The following is a 22,815-nucleotide window of genomic DNA, read 5'->3' as shown; positions in this document are numbered from 1 at the left end:
ATGCCACTCCCCCGGATATATGGGTATAAAAGGAGCTGGTATGCAACCACTCATTCAGGTTTTACGCTGAGGAGCCGATATAAGGTCCGGCCATTTCAGCGGGTAGTTCAGCATTGAGGCAGGAGGGACCAACGTCTCGTTCCCTCCATCAGGGTACGAAGGTTACACCAGTAACCATGACGTTCCCTATCTATCACTCACTCGACGTTGGTGTCGATGTAGTGACACTAGGGGTCCCTATACAAAACGCCACAAGGCTGAACTGTGTTACGTGAACTGGCGGTGTGTTGTGGGCAGCCTTGCTGTGTGCCTCATAGCCAGCACACCAGGTCGACACGTAACCTCCCCCAACACAGTTATGAGTGTCGAACGGCCCTTTTTGGGGACAAGTCGACTACCCAAAGACAGAGACAGGCTTAACCTAGTCGTGGCCTCTTTTCCCCTTCTCTTTTTCCACTCCCTAAAAAAGAAGGGGGATTATCCAACTGGGCCGCCAGGTCTAGTCGGTAGGTGTCCCTCCCAAGGGGAGGACACCACGGAGACCACACCTCGCCCCAAGAGAGGGGGGGATATTTAAGTGGAAGAATATGTCACATGGTCTTTCCAACCATGTGGAGAGCCTTCAAGGTAGCTCCTGCCCAATGGGGGAGGAGGTACTACAAACATGGAGACTGGGGCAGAGGGCTCTGCCCAAAGAAGACGCAGTTTGCCAGCAGGGAAACGAATTAGTGGAAGATATAGATCGCATGGGGTTAGCCTTACAGGGAACCGCCACATGTGGAGCACCTACCCCAGAACCGGGCTCTTAGCTGGCGTGTGTACTGGGCCGGCAGCGAGTCTCTCCGAAAACTCGACTGCCACAGGGCTCGGAGGAAGTCAACCAGGGAAAAAATTTTGTGAACACTACTGGGAATTAACGGTGCACGTCTTCAGCTCAAAAGGAGGTGGAAGGCGCTATGTGCAAGCGATACACCCGGCCGGCTATCCCGGGCTTATCCGCTTGTGTTGCGTGCCACTATCTGGGACGAAACCGGTTCCACCCGGAGGTTGTAGAACCTTGCAAAGGTGTTGGGTGTTGCCCAGCACGCTGCTCTGCAAATGTCTGTTAGAGAGGCACCTCTGGCCAGGGCCCAAGAAGCCGCTACACCACGGGTAGAATGGGCTCGTAGCCCTACCAGGGGCAGCATGTTTTGGGCAAGACATGCCATAATTATGGCGTCAATGAGCCAGTGGGCAATCCTCTGCTTGGAGACAGCACTTCCTTTCCGCTGTGCACCAAAGCAGACAAAGAGCTGCTCAGAGATTCTAAAGCTCTGCGTGCGATCCAAATAGATGCGTAAAGCGCGCACCGGACACAGCAATGACAGGGCTGGGTCTGCCTCCTCCTGGGGCAGCGCTTGCAGGTTCACCACCTGGTCCCTAAAAGGAGTGGTGGGAACCTTGGGCACATAGCCCGGTCGGGGGTCTCAGGATCACGTGAGAATAGCCCGGACCAAACTCCAGGCACGTTTCGCTGACAGAGAGCGCTTGCAGGTCACCTACCCTCTTGATGGAAGTGAGCGCAGTCAGGAGGGCAGTCTTCAAGGAGAGTGCCTTAAGCTCGGCTGACTGCAAGCTCAAAGGGGGCTCTCTATAGACCCTGAAAAACTACAGAGGTCCGATGAGGGAACGAGGCGCGGCCTGGAGGGATTCAGCCTCCTGGTGCCTCTTTAGGAACCTGATGATCAGATCATGCTTCCCTAAGGACTTACCATCAACTGCGTCGTGATGTGCTGCTATGGCAGCAACGTACACCTTCAAGGTGGAAGGGGACAGCCTCCCTTCCAACCTCTCTTGCAGAAAGGAAAGCACTGATCTGACTGCGCACCTCTGGGGGTCTTCCTGACGGTAAGAACACCACTTAGCGAAAAGACGCCACTTAAAGGCATACAGGCGCCTCATAGAGGGAGCCTTAGCCTGAGTGAACGTGTCTACCACCGCAGGTGGGAGACAGCTTAGGTCTTCCGCGTCCCGTCCAGGGGCCAGACATGGAGATTCCAGAGGTCTGGGCGCGGGTGCCGGATGGTGCCCTTTCCCTGAGAAAGAAGGTCCTTCCTCAGGGGAATTTGCCCGGGGGGAGCTGTCACGAGGAGCGTGAGGTCCGAGCACCACGTCTGGGCGGGCCAGTAGGGTGCTTACCAGGACGACCTTCTCCTCGTCCTCCCTGACCTTGCACAGGTTCTGTGCGAGCCGGCTCACTGGGGGAAAATGCATATTTGCCAATGCCAGGGGACCAGCTGTGTGCCAGCGCGTCTATGCCGAGGAAGGCCTCGGTCAGGGCGTACCAGAGCGGGCAGTGGGGAGGATTCTTGGGAGGCGAACAGGTGCACCTGTGCCTGACTGAATCGACTCCAATCAGCAGGACCACCTGAAGGTGGAGTCTCCACTCTCCCTTGAGGGTAACCTGTTGTGACGGCACGTCCGCCGAAGTGTTGAGGTTGCCCGGGATGTGAGTGGCTTGCAGCGACTTGGTGCTGCTGACTCCGTTGGAGGAGACGGCGGGCGAGTTATGACATACAGCGGGAGCGCAAACTGCCTTGGCGGTTGACATATGCTACCGCTGCCGTGTTGTCTGTCCGAACTAGCACGTGCTTACCCTGGATCAACGGCCGGAACCTCCGCAGGGCGAGCAGAATTGCCAGTAACTCGAGGCAGTTGATGTGCCAACGCAGCCGCGGACCCGTCCAGAGGCCGGCGGCTGCGTGCCCATTGCCAACAGTGCCCCAGCCCATTTTGGAGGCGTCTGTCGTGGCCACAACGCACCTGGAGACCAGTTCTAGGGGAACACCTGCTCGTAGAAATGAGAGGTCGGTCCAAGGGCTGAAAAGACGGTGACAGACCGACGTAATGGCGACGCGGTGTGTCCCATGCCGCCATGCCCGTCTCAGGACTCGAGTCTGGAGCCAGTGCTGAAGCGGCCTCATATGCATCAACCTGAGCGGGGTGGCCACCGCCGAGGATGCCATATGCCCCAGGAGCCTCTGAAAAAGTTTCAGTGGAACCGCTGTTTTCTGATTGAACGCCTTCAAACAGGCCAGCACCGACTGGGCGCGCTCGCTCGTAAGGTGCGCCGTCAAGGAGACTGAGTCCAACTCCAAACCGAGAAAAGAGATGCTCTGAACCAGGAGGAGCTTGATCTTTTCCCAGTTGACCCGAAGCCCTAGTCGGCTGAGGTGTGAGAGCACCAGGTCCCTGTGTGCGCATAACACGTCTCGAGAGTGAGCTAAGATTAGCCAGTCGTTGAGATAGTTGAGAATGCGAATGCCCACCTCCCTTAACGGGGCAAGGGCAGCCTCTGCGATCTTCGTAAAGACGCGAGGAGACAGGGACAGGCCGAAAGGGAGGACTTTGTACTGATACGCCTGACCCTCGAATGCGAACCGCAGGAAGGGTCTGTGTCGAGGAAGGATCGAGACGTGAAAGTACGCATCCTTCGGGTCTACCGCAGCGAACCAATCTTGATGCCAGACACTCGCTAGAATGCGTCTTTGCGTCAGCATCTTGAACGGGAGTCTGTGTAAAGGCAGGTGGGGCCTCGCGGCGGGGTGGAGCTCGAGGTGCCACACCACATCGTGGCCGTGCTGAGTCCGAGGACATCGAAGCACTTACCTGGCTCCTTGTGACCACCCACGGAACAGCCTGGGATGAGGTAGGAAGAGGCCTGTCCTCGTGACCCGTGGAGACTGTCACATCGGGGGCGGATTTGTGCCACAGCTGGGCGCTCAGGGCGGGAGACCGCCGCTGGAGCGCCAACCTGCCAAATGGAGTGGTGGACGATGGTCGTGATGCCAGCCGTACACACCGGATATGTGACCCAGGGAACAAGGAAACTACTCTTGCTGAGCTCTTGAGTACTGCAGCCACTTGGGCATGCAGTGCAATTAAATGCAAAAGGTAGATGAAGATCTGCTTACCAGCTCCAGAGCAGCGGGTTTCGTTGTCCCTGGGTTGCCCGTCTCAAGGGCGCTTTGAAGCCTTTCACGGGTTCTGGGCGGCCGCGAGACGGGTGACGTCTGCTTCCTGCAGTGGGCCAGGCCGAAGGGGCGGGCTGCGGCGGAGCCGGTGCAGTCACCACAGGGGGATGCCCTCGGCGATGAGTAGATGGGGTGCGGGATCTTGAGCCACGCCGGGGCAGGATAAGCCGGCTAGCATCCATCTACTGCTCTACCATCGAGAACTGCTGGGCAAAGTCCTCGACGGTGTCGCCGAATAGGCCCGCCTGGGAAATGGGGGCAGCAAGGAATCGTGTCCTGTTGACCTCACCCATCTCGACCAGGTTGAGCCAAAGGTGGCGCTCCTGGACCACTAGTGTGGCCATCGTCTGCCCGAGAGACCGCGCCGTGACCTCCGTCGCTCGGAGAGCGAGGTCGGTCGCCGAGCGCAATTCCTGCATCAATCCCGGGGCGGAACTACCCTCGTGCAGTTCCTTTAGCGCCTTGGCAGACTTGCAGGAGAGCCATGGCATGCAGGGCAGAGGCGGCTTGTCCAGCGGCACCGTAGGCCTTGGCCGTCAGAGATGACGTAAACCTACAGGCCTTGGACGTGGGCTTTGGGCACCCATGCCAGGTGGCGGCGCTCTGCGGGCATAGGTGCACCGCGAGCGCCTTTATCCACCAGGGGATTGCCGAATAACCCTTGGCCGCCCCACCATCGAGGGTAGTGAGAGCGGGGAAGCTGAAAAGATCGGGACCGGGCAGTAAAAAGTGCCTCCCGCGACCTTGTCAGCTCTTCATGCACTTCCGGGAAGAAAGGAACGGGGCGGGGCGTGGCTTTGAGCGGCGCCGCGAGCCCAGGAACGAATCACCAAGCCGCGAGGGTTCAGGGAAGAGCGGTGAAATCCACTCTAACCGATGCTCGCGGCTGTCCGGGAAAGCATGTCGTCATCTCCGCATCAGCCTATGACTGGGCGATCAACCCCGAAGGGAGGAGCACAGCTGAGGCTTCCGACTGGACGAGCCCGCTCTCCGATGCTGCGCTTGAGAGCTCATCACTTTCGCGGGCTCCGAATAAGAGGTCGAACACGCCGTGAGACGAGCCGGCGGACTCACCCGGAAGCCCGATCGGGGCAGACGAGCGTGCTGTGGAATGGGAGGTCCGCGGGGGGATAACCGGCGGAGGCGGTCCCATTGGGGTCCCCAAATCGCCCCCAGTGCTAGCCACGCTGGCCTCAAACCCGTGGGTAAAAGGACCGAGGCGGGAGCCTCTGGGGTGGCTCGCTTTCTTACGAAGGCGAGCCGCGACCGCAACGTTGCCATGGACATATTCTCGCAATGAGAATGTGACCATCCACGAACGCTGTCTCCGCGTGAGCAGTGCCCAGACACGAAAGACAGTGATCGTGACCGTTAGAAGGCGAGAGATAACGAGCACAACCAAGAATAACACACAATCGGAAAAGCATCTTTAAAAAGACGCGTCTTTAAAAAGACGTTCCATGTGTGCGCTCTTTTAGAGAAATATATACTCTTTTAGAGGGGAAAAATGCTCTTTCAGAAAATATACTCTCTAGTTTTTCTGCCGAAGCACCCAGGGGCATTCTCTGCAGTGCACCAGTGCAGAGGAGGGAGAAGCCGCTGAAATGCGCCGTCAGATCCAGCAGGTGAATGAACAGTAGTATTCAGCTCAGCGGGCATGACCGTTCGGCTCCGAAGAGAAAATCTGAATGAGTGGTTGCATACCAGCTCCTTTTATACCCGTATGTTCGGGGGAGTGGCATGCAAATACCACTCGCCAATTTTCATAGGCCTTTTATCAAAGACCAGAGGTGTCTCGGGCTCCCAAGAGTGACCCCTATTGTTACTACATTGACACCAACGTCGAGTGAGTGACAGATAGGGAACTCCATTTAAAGAAATGAGCAATCCAAACTCTTTAAAAAACATGGAACAAACACTGATTTGAGTATAAAAACTTGAAACCAATGAAAATATGAAATCAAATTTGGTGTTTTTTGTCTTTTAGTCCATGTTTGAGGTCATATGCTAATGTACTCCTAAAAGTATCTCCCTAGGAATATGGACAAAGAATCCTTTGATATTTCTTGCTCCAACAGGAAATAGGTTATCACAGAAAGAAAATAGCATTTGTAAAACCATTTCATGGAGTCTTTAAATTTGATTTGTTTAGTTTTCCTGAGTCAAGGCAGTTTTTATTAGAATATGAAGCAGCTGACTGTGTATTGACTCTGTTTGGGTGTCCAGTTTAGATCTGGGGTTAGCATTGGTAAGAATTTTGTTTCAGTTTAAACCTAAAAAACAAAAAAACATTGGAAACCCTAACAAAAATTCTTATTTATTGTTTTGGTTTTAATGGAAAATATACAATAAATGTGGCCTCTACTTGTAATATGTTGGCTTCTACTGATGTCATGTTATGTTACATCTAGTGTATACCATTAGGGATCAATACATATCTGGAACCAATACAAACCATTCAATCCTATTGGAATATGGCCTAAAACACACTATACTCTTAATGGTATTTGTTGTGGAAATCCTTTTTTCAGCTGGGAAGTGAGACTGAACGCTCTCAAAAATAATGATTCTAAAAGGTTAGAACCAGTGTAGTAAAGGAGATTTGAAGTTCCATACTGTTTTATTGTGTAGTTATATATAAAAAGGCAAAAGTAAAAAAGTATTTCCACAACCAATACTATTACAAGGATAGTGTGTTTTGGGCAATATTCCAATAGGATTAATAGATTTTCACAATCCTAGGTTACCTAAAATCTAGCATACCTAAAATAATTTATGCAGAGCTACGCGCCCACTAGAAGCCTGCGGTCGGCTAAGGAACGTCGCCTTGTTTTACCAACACAAAGAGGCACCAAAACACTTTCCCGGACTTTCAGCTTCATCATACCACATTGGTGGAACGACTTTCCCAACTCCATCCGTGAAGCTGACTCACTCTCTGTCTTCAAAAAACGACTAAAAACACATCTTTTCCATGAGCAATTAACCAGTCATTAAAAAACAATTATTTTTTTTTAAAACATTCTTGTTGCACTTTATTCTGTTTTGAATACTATTCTGATGCTAGTGAAACTTTGTAATACAGCACTTTTCATACCACTGTCTCCTTAAGATGATTCGCTTATGTTTTTCCTCTTTTGTAAGTCGCTTTGGATAAAAGCGTCTGCCAAATGAATAAATGTAAATGTAAATATATATATATATATATATATATATATATATATATATATATATATATATATACATACACTACCGGTTTCTCATGATCTTAAAAATCTTTTGATATGAAGGCATATGCTTAAATGTTTGAAATTAGTTTTGTAGACAAAAATATAATTGTGCCACCATATTCATTTATTTCATTGTAGAGTTGTGCTCAAAAGTTTGCATACCCTGGCAGAAATTGTGAAATTTTGGCATTGATTTTGAAAATATGACTGATCATGCAAAAAAACTGCCTTTTATTTAAGGATAGTGATCATATGAAGCCATTTATTATCACATAGTTGTCTGGCACCTTTTTAAATCATAATGATAACAGAAATCACCCAAATGCCCCTGATCAAACGTTTACATACCCTTGAATGTTTGGCCTTGTTACAGACACACGAGGTGACACACACAGGTTTAAATGGCAATTAAAGTTTAATTTCCCACACCTGTGGCTTTTTAAATTGCAATTAGTGTCTGTGTATAAATAGTCAATGAGTTTGTTAGCTCTCACGTGGATGCACTGAGCAGGCTAGATACTGAGCCATGGGGAGCAGAAAAGAACTGTCAAAAGACCTGCGTAACAAGGTAATGGAACTTTATAAAGATGGAAATGGATATAAAAAGATATCCAAAGCCTTGAAAATGCCAGTCAGTACTGTTCAATCACTTATTAAGAAGCTGAAAATTCAGGGATATCTTAATACCAAGCCAAGGTCAGGTAGACCAAGAAAGATTTCAGCCACAACTGCCAGAAGAATTGTTCGGGATACAAAGAAAAACCCACAGGTAACCTCAGGAGAAATACAGGCTGCTCTGGAAAAAGACGGTGTGGTTGTTTCAAGGAGCACAATACGATGATACTTGAACAAAAATGAGCTGCATGGTCAAGTTGCCAGAAAGAAGCCTTTACTGTGCCAATGCCACAAAAAGACACCTTGACACGCCTCGCAGCTTCTGGCACACTGTAATTTGGAGTGACGAGACCAAAATAGAGATTTATGGTCACAACCATAAGCTCTATGTTTGGAGAGGGGTCAACAAGGCCTATAGTGAAAAGAATACCATACCCACTGTGAAGCATGGTGGTGGCAGCTCACAGAAGTTTTGGGGGTGTGTGAGCATTAAAGGCATGGGGAATCTTGTGAAAATTGATGGCAAGATGAACGCAGCATGTTATCAGAAAATACTGGCAGACAATTTGCATTCTTCTGCACGAAAGCTGCGCATGGGACGCTCTTGGACTTTCCAGCACGGCAAAGACCCTAAGCACAAGGCCAAGTTGACCCTCCAGTGGTTACAGCAGAAAAAGGTGAAGGTTCTGGAGTGGCCATCACAGTCTCCTGACCTTAATATCATCGAGCCACTCTGGGGAGATTTCAAACGTGCAGTTCATGCAAGACGACCAAAGACTTTGCATGACCTGGAGGCATTTTGCCAAGACGAATGGGCAGCTATACCACCTGCAAGAATTTGTGTCCTCATAGACAACTATTACAAAATACTGCACGCTGTCATTGACGCTAAAGGGGGCAATACACAGTATTAAGAACTAAGGGTATGCAGACTTTTGAACAGGGGTCATTTCATTTTTTTTCTTTGTTGCTATGTTTTATTTTATGATTGTGCTATTCTGTTATAACCTACAGTTGAATATGAATCCCATAAGAAATAAAAGAAATGTGTTTTTCCTGCTCACTCATGTTTTCTTTAAAAATGGTACATATATTACCAATTCTCCAAGGGAATGCAAACTTTTGAGCACAACTTTAAAACTAAAATTTTATAAAAAAAAAAAAAAAAAAAAAAGGTTTTGAAATTGATGACTTGGACCAAATAATAAAGAAAAGCAGCCAATAAGTGCCCAACATAGATGGGAACTCCTTCAATACTGTTTAAAAAGCATCCCAGGGTGATACCTCAAGAAGTTGAGAAAATGTCAAGAGTACATGTCTGCAAATTCTAGGCAAAGGGTGACTACTTTGAAGATGCTAAAATATAACACAGTTTTGATTTATTTTGGATTTTGTTTAGTCACAATATAATTCTCATAGTTCCATTTATGTTATTCCATAGTTTTGATGAATTTACTATTATTCTAAAATGTGAAAAAAATAAATAAATAAATAAAATAATATACATATATATATATATATATATATATATATATATATATATATATATATATATATATATATATATATATATATATAATAAAGAATGAGTAAGTGTTTCAAAACTTTTGACTAGTAGTGTATATATACAATACTGTTCAAAGGTTTAGGGTCACTTACTCATTCTTTATTTATTTATTTATTTATTTTTTCACATTTTAGAATAATTGTTCTATAATATAATAATGCTTTTCTTAATTATTCGGTCCAAACTTTTTTTTTTTTTAAATAACATTTTAGTTTTGTAATTAAATAAATTAATATGGTGGCACAATTATATTTTTGTCTACAAAACTAATTTCAAACATTTAAGAATACGTCTTCAGATCAAAAGGTTTTTAAGATCATGAGAAAGTTTTCAGGCAAGTGACCCCAAACTTTTGAACGGTAGTGTATATTATATACATATATACAGGGTTGGGGAGTAATGAAATACATGTAATGGGATTACGTATTTAAAATACAAAATATAAGTAACTGTATTCCACTACAGTTACAGTTTAAATAATTGGTAATTAGAATACAGTTACATTCAAAAAGTATTTTGATTACTGAACGGATTACTTTGCATTTTATTGTCATTTGTTTCATTTAATATTTAGTCCTTTCAGATGGAAAACATTTATACAAATAAATGATGCGATCCAAAGTGCATTTGAACAGCAGTGAAACACTTTCTTATGATGTGTTACATTCATACAAGCAGACAGAGAAGTAAGTTTGAAGTAAGTTTGGAGCAGAAGAAATAGAAATAAAACTTGTGTAAATTGTCATCTTTATGCTAAGCTCAAATGCTATTTCTAGCCATTTTACATGCACACGTTATCAGGCACAATCGTATTTTTGTTATCAAGAACATTCACGTTGGATAATAATTTCTTTTTTTCTAGTAAGACCTTTGAAATTATGTATTGTTTTCCTGTAAAAATATCTATAAATCCTTAAAACAAAATCAATTTGATTTATCTTGTTTTAGAAACAACACTGCATAAGATATTTATGTTTTTCAGAGAATGTATTTTTAACGTGTATTTTGTCTAACTGTACTGGCAGAGTTTTTATAGTCAAAACAAGTGACAAAATCTACCAGTGCTGAAGAAGTAATCCAAAGTATTTAGAATACGTTACTGACCTTGAATAATCTAACAGAATACATTACAAATGACATTTTACAGCATGTATTCTGTAATCTGTAGTGAATACATTTCAAAAGTAACCCTCCCAACCCTGTATATATATATATATATATATATATATATATATAAATCCATCTATGTATGCTGGTAGTTAACAGGACCCACACACAATACACTGATCTGACCCTTTCAAAAGAGTACTGTGGTGGTACTACAATACATCATCAGATCATCAGATGGTAAAACCAAAGTACTTTGATGTATCATGGTACTGAATGTTTACCATATCCATATATCATGGTATTTAGTTGGTACTCCAAGGTACTTTAAAAAAATATTATGGTATTACATGGAACATGCCCAAAAACATGCTATTGACATGCATATGGGACTATCTGTCTGTCAGATCTATGGGAGACACGGGATGATGTTTGGGAAACCTGTCTGAAAACAATCATTGTTGTTGCGATTCCGTGGGGTGACACTAGTGGTGCAGAAATTACACACTTCAGCTTTAACATACACAACACAAACATACATACACACACACACTCACATTCACACATACACACTTTGCGTCTGCGTACAGTCGAACGCTAGCCTTTCAAAGTAAAGACAGTGCACATATACATGCGGTTGGTGCATGAGATACTGGACTATTTATCTTCAAGAGTTTAGACCCACAAAGATGTCTTTATATTCCGTCAAAATTGAGTTATACAAATGCAGGTATCTCCTGACCTCCTCATATGCGCCCTTGACGTGCACATCCTCTGTTGTTGTTTCTGCTGTCTCATGTTGATTAGCGGCGATTACATCTAGTGCTTCTTCGTGACACCAACGGCTCAAATGTGAGTGCTGCCACCTTGTGGACCCACTAATTAGTGCCAATAATTACAGGCGCATGCTCATACTTTGCTTTAAGAGTACGCGTGGTTAGAAAAATCTGGCCGCATGGTGTTCAGTGCTCGAGAACTCTGATGATTAAATTTGCATCACACGTACGCAGACGCCTACCATTCACGTCTGACCGAAGTATACATTGGGCTTTACAATCTTCAAGTTTGGTGAACTCTTACCAGCGAATTTGAATGACAAGGAGACATGTGATCAATAAAAGATCAAAACAGCAGCTTCATTAAGCAATACTCAGACTGTCTCGTCTCTCTTGCATTACACTTAATTTCTCACTCTTTCCCATCTCATTCTCACTGAAACAGATAAAAAAACTTTCAAAAAAAATTTATTTAATTTACCCCGTCCACTTCACCTCATTCTATCCCTCTGTTCTTTTCTTTATCTCTCCCTCTATTTCACACTTTCTACTTCTTTAACTCCTCCCTCTCTCCCTCTCTCTCTCTCTCTCTCTCTCTCTCTCTCTCTCTCTCTCTCTCTCTCTCTCTCTCTCTCTCTCTCCCCCTCTATCAGCTCAATCACTGTGCAGCCGCACATAATTAGTTCTAAACAGCACACTGCTCTCCCCCACATCTGGAAAGGGTTTAGGCATGGCAGTTTCCTACTAAGACAGCTAAATATTTAGGTTCAGACTCACTGTGTATGGATGAACTCATGATAGAGGGGTGGAGAAAGAGGGAGAGAGAGAGGGAAAAGAGGGTGAGTTTGCATAAAGATGGGAAGAAAGTGAAAGAAATGGGCATTTATGGTATATATTGGGCTGTACACTGCATAGTAGCATCAAATGACTTGTATATGCCAACTGTATATGCTTATCCTGAGAGGATTTAAGAGTCATCTGGGATGTAATGAAGACCTAGAGTAGGCTTATGCATGAAACAGCATCAAACAACACACATATACACACACACCAAGACATAGATCAGTTACTCACAGGTCAAAGCAGTTAAACTCTAATACTGAGGTGTAGCACAAATCCTCTGCAGAGCTGTTTGACAAACAACAAGAAGCAACCAATGAAATGCTCTTGCAGAAGAAATTCACATCGCTCATGCTTATATTATTTGATGTAGAGGTTTTTTTTTTTGTTTTTTTTTTTAAGAAGAGTAGAGGCAAATTTGGGGCTGTGGCCTTGAGGTTAGTGCAAAGTACAGTAGTTAATTCACCAACGAGCCAATGGGCCAATGGGCCATGGTCTTTGGGTCAACAATAAGTAAAATAGAATTTTGGCTAATTATTGAGATTATTCCCTCTTATCTTCCCTCTGTACCAATCAGATGGGACGCCATCTGCTTATCTAACCTAATCAGCTGAGGAATGCCAGATGTTGTGTTTCAGACCTGCAACTGGCCCAAGAGATAACCTTTACCAAAATGATTGACCCCAGAGATCACATTCTGACCTCTTGAGGCCTGTGTGTTGAGCTAGCATTGGTCTTTGTATATCTGTTGTAGGTAGGCTACAACTCATGCTATTACTCATTTAGCTAGGCCAGATTTTCACAATTCTAGAACTGCATTCTAAACAGATATCATTGGACATTCTGTTTTGAGAACACCAAAACATTGGCTGGTGTCTGAAACTCGGAAAATGTTGCTTTCACAGGCAGTATGCAAAGGTACAAAGGCATCAGGCACTTTCAAATCCAATATTTGCGTAAAACCCTATCTAAGATGCCTTAATCTGGTTGTTTTTTAAAGGCAGCATAGTTGTGTCTTCAGATGAAACAGCTGAAAGAAAAAAGGAAACTTCCATTTCTACCAATAAATTAGCATTGTAGTCTTGCTTGATTATTTCTAAAGCTCACTTGAATTACTTCTTGATCATTAGACATGATGTTAAGGTGCTTTGGAAGCCTGTCTCAAACCAGTTTCCTTAGGATGTACCTTCATACAAAAATGCAGTATGTTAAATGCAAACATTTAGTTGCCGGAGAGAGAGAGAGAGAGAGAGAGAGAGAGAGAGACGCACGCGGCCACTCTGTGTGTGTGTGTCGTTATGTTTCAGTTCAGCGTTTTATGTTGTAATTAAAATCTTTTTGATTGTTAATCTGGTTCCTGCTTCCTCCTTTCCCTACCGAACAAGAGGTTTGGTTTCGGCACCAGTGTGGCACAGGAATACACAATATGGCGACTGTAGGTATAAAAGACCCGCCTTGCTGTTAAAAGAGCCAATCACCTGTTTGTTTACTCTAGAATGTCCATGCATTTTACCCTGACATTTTGTTTGTTTGTTTGTTTGTTTGTTTGTTTTTGTTGTTTTTTTGCTTAATTTGTGATAAAGAATAGCAATTTATGATATCATTGTTGTCAGATTTTATTGCTGATTTGAAATATGTTATTGGAGCAAAGTTTTGACCAACTTTTTTGGAGATTTCTGTCTTTCCCCATTCAAGTAGATAAAGCCTGATCTCATTAAAACTGTGACAGTGGTGACATTTTTGCAAAAGGATATTGCACAGTTCCTTACAATTATTAAGTCAGTTCCGAAGTGAAATGTCCACTGAGTGGTGCTAAAAGTGAGTTACATTTTCTTCCAAACAGATGAGGTTAGTAAGGTTAATGCTCTATGGAGTTTTAAATCAACAAAACCAACCTCCCTAACTTAAACCTTAAACTTAACCTAACTGATAATGTCATTAAAAAGCAGAGATGAAAAACGCACTTGCTGATATACAGTATGTAAATTAGGGATTTAATAAAATATCAATATATCGATTACTGATCGGCACGTTATTTTATCGATACATTTTTGAGGCATCAGTATATTAACATCAGCCGACATTTAAATTAGAAGCCTAATTTGTGTGCTTTCAATTCACTGCCAGTTGCATTCCATTCAATGTAGTCTGATGTAATAGCTTTGGAAGACCACAAAGTGGCAGCATAACATTTACTGAAGTCGGTCGCAACATGGATAAGGCAGATATCACACACACACATCACGAGCTGATGGCAGTTGAAATTTACAAAGGTTTTTGTACTTCTTCAAGAAGTGCCGTTGAGTTTGCAGGTTAGTGTATGAAACTGGTGTAACTGTGCAAACTGAATAATTAGAAATGGCGACATTTATTATGCATTTCTCTGTATGTTGCATTGAATAGGTTCATTCAAGCTCTCAAACCATAAAAAGACATACTTGTAAATGAAAATACAATGTGTAGGCTTTATGAAAGATACTTATACACAATATATCGATATTCTGATTATCAATACGTGAATACGGCATAGATTCCAAGCCTAATGTAAATGTATGTAAAATGTATCGCCTTACAAGCCATGCACTACAGTAAAAGTGTTTTGACATCATAAGGTAGCATTGTGTGATGAACAGGGGGGAAAGTAAGTGTTTATGAACTGATAATCTGCAGTTTTACTCATGATTTGTTGGAAAGGTAATAAAAGTCATTGTTGTTGTTCTCTAGTGTTCACAACGAGCTATGTAAAAATCATTTTGCAAAAATGAAGGTATAGTAACCTGATTCTATGAGACCAGATAGATAATATCTGTACTTGGATGACTGAAAATAGCTCCCCAAATGTGTCACAAATATGTACGCCGAGTGAAATGACTTGACATGGCTGATTTCACACTTGGCTCGATTGCTTGGACCGAACCAGAGTTTGTTTCCTCCCCCTCCCACTGCCCCCTCTGGTCTCTGTTCACATCATATTATTTAGGTCCGAACCACGGTCCGATTGCATCATAAACATAAGTATAAGCAGCAGCTGTTTACCACTCTAACTAGGAAACAACTCAAGAAGACATCAGCTTCGCTGTGTTAGTGAAGTATTAATCTCTTTGGATTTACCACCAAAATTTTTCACACAAAGAACAACACTTGTGTTTGACTTCTACGGATGCATTGAATGTGCAATGATGTGATACATGTTAGTATTTGTCTGCCGTGAGCCCTCAGATGTTGTTGCAAGAGATGTGAATAATGTGAGCTACTCTCTGATTGCGATTTATCTGGAGACAAGCAGGTATGAGAAATGTATTCTACCATATTGCGCACCCGAGTTCAGAAAACAGCGTTCACATTATCCAAACAAACCAAACTTTGATGTCATTTGAACCCGGGTGCGCACCAAAAGTGCTAGTGTGAAAACACCCTTAAAGGCACTTTGGAAATAATCAGATGAACCACCTTGAAAAACACCTACTTTAACAAAAGAGTGCTGACTACAGCATTTTCAATAACCACTCCCCATTTTCAATTTAGAGGGCAGGAGACTATGAATACTTTACTTCTAAGACATAAAGCCTCATAAAAGTGCCACACGGTGTGCTTTCCACATGTCCGGAAAAATAATAAATGATGTTAAGAGGTGCAGAGGCTCATGAGAGCTTGTCTCTAACCGCCTCCATCGTCTGCTACCCAGCCTACTTTTGCCCCCTTCCTATCGTTTGTTTTCTATCCATGTCCTCTGGTTTCGCAGAGGCAATGTGTTGAGCAGATGTGAGTGGTTATTATTAAGCAGAACCACTAGTCTCTTTAAATGGAGTCCTGGCTTCCTTGGGCCTCCTCCTCCATGGGGACCAATCCCATGGCTTCATTCTCCTCTCCTGGGCTTGTTCGTGGTGTTTCGAGCACTTTTAATGTTTATGTTTTTACGACAGCCATGTGCAGGCAAGTTCTGCTCCCGCTGGGAAGTGGAGCAGAAAGGACATCAGGTAGAGTCTAAAAGGCGCAGGGTTTCATGGATAGTTCCTGCTTTTCCACACCAATTTTCAGTCTGACACTACCAAGCAAATTGGATGGCTGCACGGCATCCATTGAAATGTCGAGAAACAGAGGAAAAATAGCACACTCCTCACCAAAACAAATACACATAGCTCTACACTAATCTCCCCTGTCTCATACTGGGATTAAGTGCATATTTTGTCCCACTTGTATTTTGTAAGGGCACCCAAACACCCATAGATCTACTCTAAAATACTAGAATATAAATTCCAGTTTACCAAGACTGTACTGTAAAAATTCCAACCTACTAAATTAAATATTTCAGTTTAATTTCTGTCTTAAAAAGTGGTACCAAAGTTACAACCTGCAGTAATAAGTTTTAATCACTGAATGTAAAGGATGATTATGGAAGTGAATGGGGCCAATCTGTAAACGTTAAAATACTCACTGTTTTTGTAAACAAGATGCGTGTTAACATGATTTTATTTAATTTTAACTTTTTCATTGATTTATAATGGGGCTGATTTTCATTTATTAATAATTAAAGGAATATTCCGGGTTCAATACAAGTTAAACTCAGTCGACAGCATTTGTGGCATAATGTTGATTACCACTAAAATTTATTTTGATTCGTCCCTCCTCTTTAAAAAAAAAAAAAAAAAAAAAAAAAAGCAGCAAAAATCTGTGTTCCAGTGAGGCACTTAAGGCCCGGTAGACTTCGTTTTTGCGCATACCAGATCACACCCGGCTGACCGCGTTGCCTTTGTGAGTATACTTTTATGACCGAGAACGAATAGGAACACGTTCTACACATGTGCACTACATCTGCTTTGTGACAGTCTTTTAGTACAGTCAATGGCCAGTGCAGATGACGCGCACAGACCGAGTCAAGAAAATCTAGGTGGCACGTGGTCAAGCCACAGGTGGTGCTGATGACGCAATTTGCATCACACGTAATGTGCGTGGAATATACTTTGGACTTTACAGTGGAAGTGAATGGGGCCAATCCATAAACGTTAAAATACTCACTGTTTTTGTAAACAAGATGCGTGTTAACATGATTTTAGATAGATAAAATCACTTACTCATCTTTTCTCTATAAAGTTATACCCAATTTTTTATACCCATTTTGTTGCCATGTCAACGTAAAGCCATAAACCCTAAAACGTCCATAAAAACTATGATTTAAACAACTTTACAGCCCAAATAATACACAAGTTTTAATAGAAAATGTAATTTAAGATTAAAAATGATATGCTTCACATTTAAAACCTCCAAAAACAGTTGAACACAGCATGCAAGGAGTGCTATTTGGGTGTATAATAATTCCCACTGGTGCTTTTTGGATAGGGGATATTCTGTACAAATTAAAAATAAAATAAAAAGCCTATATTAAGTCATGGCTATTGGATTAAAACATACCACAAATCGATGCGTTGTGTTGTTGGCCCCATTCACTTCCATTCTAAGTGCCTCACTGGAACACAGATTTTTGCTTTTTTTTTTTTTTTAAAGAAACGGAGGTTTGAGTCTAAATTTATTTTTGTGGTAATCAACATTATGCCACAAATGCTGTCGACTGAGCTTAACTTGTATTGAATTCAGAATATTCCTTTAATTACTGATAAATGGAAATCGAGTTAAAACTCTGAAATCTTGAGTTGAAATTGACAAGTTAAATAGATGTGTAAACAAAGATGTTGTAAAAAATGTTACAGTGTGAAAAGAATATGCACAGTAGGTCATTGTTACAGACATACTTTGGAGAAGGTCTAACTTCCTTCCAGCACAAACAATGTGAATATGACCCATTACGAAAAGAATAGGATATTAGCACTGAGAAAGGAAGGAGACAAGCAGTCATTAAAGTGCAGAGATAGAGTGGGGTTGTGTGTGTGTGGGGGGGGGGGGGGGGTGTTTATGTGGTTTACGAGGACTTTTTTTAGGTTACAAACTGGTAATTACAAGGGTTTTATGCTATAAATTCCAAATTTATGTTTATGAGGACATTTCTAGTGTCCCCATAATTCAAATCACTTAAAAAACATACTAAATTATGTTTTTTTTTTTGAAAATGTAAAAATACAGAAAGTTTTTTGTGAGGGTTAGGGTTAGGGGATAGAATCTTTAGTTCGTACAGTATAAAAATCATTATGTCTATGGAGAGTCCTCGTAAACCGTGTGTGTTGAAATGTGTTTCTTTTTATTCTCCCTTAGCATGGCCAAGTCATCTGAAGACTAAAAAGAGGGTGTGTGTGTGGGGTGGGGGGGTTGCAGACGTGAGCCACATTTCCTTTCCTTTCGGATGAAAAGCATGTGCAAAATGACAGGGCTCTGACAAAGGAGACCAATGAGATGACAGGATACAAGATACTTCAATGTAGTGTTCTGCAACAAGTTCCTCTCAAATACTTCAATCTGTGCCTCAAAATTCTCTCCTGTTCTCTGTCTACTTTCACATACTGTACGATTGCCTTTTGCTAAAGGAAAATAAACAGAAAGCTTGAGCAATGAGCTGGAACTGCTCAGTGTAGTTAACTATGGTATAAAGTTAAGTTTTGACAGCTGCTCAATGCTGGAACTGTCATTACCAATCTTTTAATTACCAAAAAGTGCCACACCTTTGTCGATGGTAGTCATTTAACAGTAATTTCCATCTTTGTGATCGTTGTTGTTTTATCAATCTTTACAAAAAAGTACTGTGGAGGTAACTATGTTACACTATGTAACACAATTTTTGTTCCTGGGTAGTAAGTGTTATTTCCTAATTGCTTATGCCTCAAAAGTATAGACAATGGCTATTATTCCCCACAAACTTTGATTTTGTGACCAGGACAGTGATATTTTGAAATGTACCTATTTCCAGTGAGAAAACACGCGAAATTGTGTCTTTTCGTTCACATAAAGTCAGAAAAAACAACAACATATGAATCCAAATTAACATGTATTTATACTAAAGTAATACAAAAATGACTACAAAAGATTTAGAAGCGAGTAGTTTTTCGAGATTTATGATTATACTGTAAATCGCTTTCACGAATCAGCCCCCAAATGTAGTCTTCCATCATGTTCTCGTTACACTGTCCTTGGCAGCGGCATTCAAAATCCAGTATATCCTGATGGAAGCGCTCGCCTTGCTCCTCCGAGTATGCTCACATGTTCTCCTTGAAATTATCAAGATGAGCATCAAGGATATGGACTTTGAGGGACATCCTACAACCCACTGTGCCTCAACCAGCTCCACATAGTTTTCGGTCTTGTGATTGCCCAGGAAGCACGAACCCCTGTGACAAAGCTGTTCCAAGCCGCTTTCTCCTTACTAGTGAGCTTCTTGGGGAATTCATTGCACTCCAGGATCTTCTTTATCTGTGGTCCGACGAAGACACCGGCTTTGACCTTTGCCTCAGACAGCTTAGGGAAGAAGTATTGAAAGTACTTGAAGGCTGCCAACTCCTTAACTAGAGCTCTGACAAATTGTTTAATAAGGCCCAATTTGATGTGCAGTGGTGGCATCAGCACCTTCCAGAGGTCCACCAGTGGCTCCCACTTAATGTTGTTCCTCCCCATAGAGAACTCGGTCCGCTGTGGCCAGTCCCGCCTGTGGTAGTGCGCCTTGGTGTCCCTGCTGTCCCAAAGGCAAAGATAGCAGGGAAACTTGGTAAAACCGCCTTGGAGACCCATCAGGAATGCCACCATTTTGAAGTCTCCTATGACCTCCCAGCCGTACTCATCATACTTCAAGGCGCCAGCAAGGTCTTGATGCTGTTGTAATCCTCTTTGAGGTGCACCAAGTGAGCCAGGGGATTCCAGGCGAATTGGTTACAGGCGATTCCGATTGCCTCGAACAGACTGGTCACACTGTGGCAGAAGCAGAGCCCATCTTGACGGGTGAAGAAGCTGGAAAAAGGTTGGTGATGCTTCCTCTGACCTGCGAATTGCACACTTTCATCTAACAATTTCCAATGCTTGAGCCTAGACGTCAAAAGCTCGGCATTGGACTTGGTGAGACCAAGATCTCTAATCAAGTCATTGAGGTCTTTTTGGTTGGAGTAGTATGGGTTTCTCTCCTCAGCTCCACCTCTGAAATCCCTCAAAGTCCATATCCTTGATGCTCATCTTGCTAAATTCAAGGAGAACATGGGAGCATACTCGGAGGAGCAAGGCGAGCACTTCCATCAGGATATACAGGACTTTGAACGCCGCTACCAAGGACAGTATAACGAGAACATGATGGGAGACTACCTTTGGGGGCTGATTCGTGAAAGCGATTTACAGTATAATCATAAATCTTGAAAAACTACTCACTTCTAAATCTTTTGTAGTCATTTTTGTATTACTTTAGTATAAATACGTGAATTTGAATTCATATGTTGTTGTTTTTTCTGACTTTATGTGAATGAAAAGACACAAATTTGCGCATTTTCTCATTGGAAATAGGTAAATTTCAAAATATCACTGTCCTGGTCACAAAAGCAAAGTTTGTGGGGAATAATAGCCATTTTCTATACTTCTGAGGCTTTTGCAATTAGGAAATAACACTTACTACCCAGGAACAAAAAAAAACAAAAAAAAAAAACAAAAAAGAAAAACATTTGTTACACAATGTTAACACATTCATCAAACATACTGTAGTATTTACATGGAACTCTGAGGTCCTTGACCAAAATCACTGCACATGACCAAATAGCCATGGTAATATTATGGTCCTTTTTTTTTTTTTTTTTAATTAATTATGTAGTATGTGAAAATGCTATTCATACTGTAAACATCTAATATCAACACAGAAAATTCCGAAATATGGGCAAAATTACAATGTCTATGTGTCTTTTGTAATGATATCATTTAGGCCTACTATTAATTACGCATGCAGTCTCATTTAACAAGATCCTGCATCTAAAAAGCCATAATTTGCTTGAAATCTGACAGTTAGGGCTTTGGAGGAACTGGGTTATGAGCGTAATCTGGGCACCCACCCATAATGACACACGTCTTCATAAAAAGTCTGGTGTAATTTACAGTTCAAACCATGGCATTAAAGTTTGAGCCACACGTTCCATTACAACGTGTTTATTGCACTGTAATTACATATGTAATAACCGCGTAAAATATAATACGAGCCTAATATACTGTGTAAATATTTTGTGGAGCTGTTTTTGTTATTGTTCATAATTATAATTATATTATTTTTCTATTTGTGACATGGTTAAATTGTTACCAAAGAATGAAATGAATGAAATACTCACAGAGAAACGGTCCGGTTGGGTAGCAGACTGACTTCGGGAGTTTCCGTCAGCTCCTTTCCACCGCAGCTTACTTTCCTCCGCGCCCCGGGCGCAGGGTGAGCTTTAGCGCGGTCCTCCGTGCAGCTGCAGCCGCTGGAGAGGAGCTCCGGACAACCCTCGGAGACTCTGCACTCCGATGCGCTGCCGTGAAGAAGCAGCAGGAGACACAAACGAACCCAAAAAGAGATGCGGACGCAGGGTCCCGACATTGTCCCCCACACAATCAAATGTGCGGCCCCAGGTCAGCCCATGACATCAGGGCACACGCTTTTGGGGGTGATAATAACTTGAAATATCAGTGCGAAAAGAGGGAAATAATAAATAAACTTTAGGTGGTGCCAAAAAGTTTGTTAATCCTGTCGCTTTGACTGATTTGACGTGGGTCCTTTGAATGGATAGATCATCAAAATCTGTCACTTCTATTAAAACATGACAGAAACTAAATCCTTCATGTCACATTTCCATGATGCATTTTCTTTCCTCCATGCCTCAAAATAAAATGGGGATATTTTAACACTCAGTGCATGCATCTTGAAATATGATGCTTTTAATAAACTTTACGCATCTGACTTGCACAAATTCCCCGCGCAGAAATGTCACACGCTTTTCTAAATCAAATGGTGTGACAAGTCGTGTTAAGCTGTACTCCAGTAGTTTTGAGCGCAGCCAAATTACAATTCCTCAGAGCTGCTGTTGTCCATAGTTTGTTTTTTGTCCATGCGTAATTCACAAAAAAGTGGAATTAGATTTGTCATGAAGTTCCGACCGCCCATCAGCAAACATGATAAACTGTCGCTCCGATGCGCAAGAGAATCCGTTTGGTCTCACTTGCAGTCTGACTTTTAAATAACGTCCACGATCTTAATTCCAAGACTCTGTCCTATGCCATCCTGTCACGCTCCCATACAGCTCCAGCCTTCAGTGCGCACATTCCTCTCCCACTGCGCGCCGAGTCTCAGGGTCCTAGCGCACTTAATTTAATGTCTCCAAAACCTCTTTAGGCCAGTGGCGCTCATATGCTTTGCTTTAGGATTCAGATTTTACATTGGGTATCAGGGGCGTGGCTAGGGTTGTAAGCGATAAGGGGATTAGGCCCCAGAGGACCGGTCTGCATTAATTAATATACTTCTGGTTGGTCCTGGGTCATGTCATACCTTTTGAGCTCACTGTCTCCTCCTGTCTGTTTTTGAAAACTGTTGTTATTTTCTGCATGTCTTCTTCACATCTGAAAATGTGATTCATAATATAGTGTAAGATATCAGCCTACATAGCACACTCTAAGCAATGTACTACAAGGCTAGGAGCACATTCATTTGGGTAAAGTGGTAAATTAAATGAGTTGCAGTAAGCAAGCCAACTATCCTCTGGTTTATCTATGGCTTCATCATTGAGTTAGCT

The 22,815-nt window shown here is 42.8% G+C and overlaps 1 protein-coding gene across 2 annotated transcripts in view; it reads right to left on the bottom strand.

Moving 5' to 3' along the window:
* LOC127415446 (adhesion G protein-coupled receptor A2-like) overlaps positions 1-22,304 on the bottom strand; it is a 127,095-nt gene extending 104,791 nt beyond the window's left edge. For both annotated transcript variants that reach the window (XM_051654172.1, XM_051654173.1), the window contains exon 1: positions 21,379-22,304. In XM_051654172.1, the coding sequence (XP_051510132.1) occupies positions 21,379-21,626 (248 nt within the window). In that variant the 5' untranslated portion in view covers positions 21,627-22,304. The remainder of the gene's footprint in view (positions 1-21,378) is intronic.
* Positions 22,305-22,815: the final 511 nt, after the last annotated feature.

The sequence above is a fragment of the Myxocyprinus asiaticus genome, chromosome 24, assembly GCF_019703515.2.
Source record: "Myxocyprinus asiaticus isolate MX2 ecotype Aquarium Trade chromosome 24, UBuf_Myxa_2, whole genome shotgun sequence".
In the NCBI taxonomy this organism is placed as follows: domain Eukaryota; kingdom Metazoa; phylum Chordata; class Actinopteri; order Cypriniformes; family Catostomidae; genus Myxocyprinus; species Myxocyprinus asiaticus.
The sequence above is the reverse complement of the archived record's forward strand: the minus strand, read 5'-3'. Positions and strand labels throughout refer to the sequence as shown.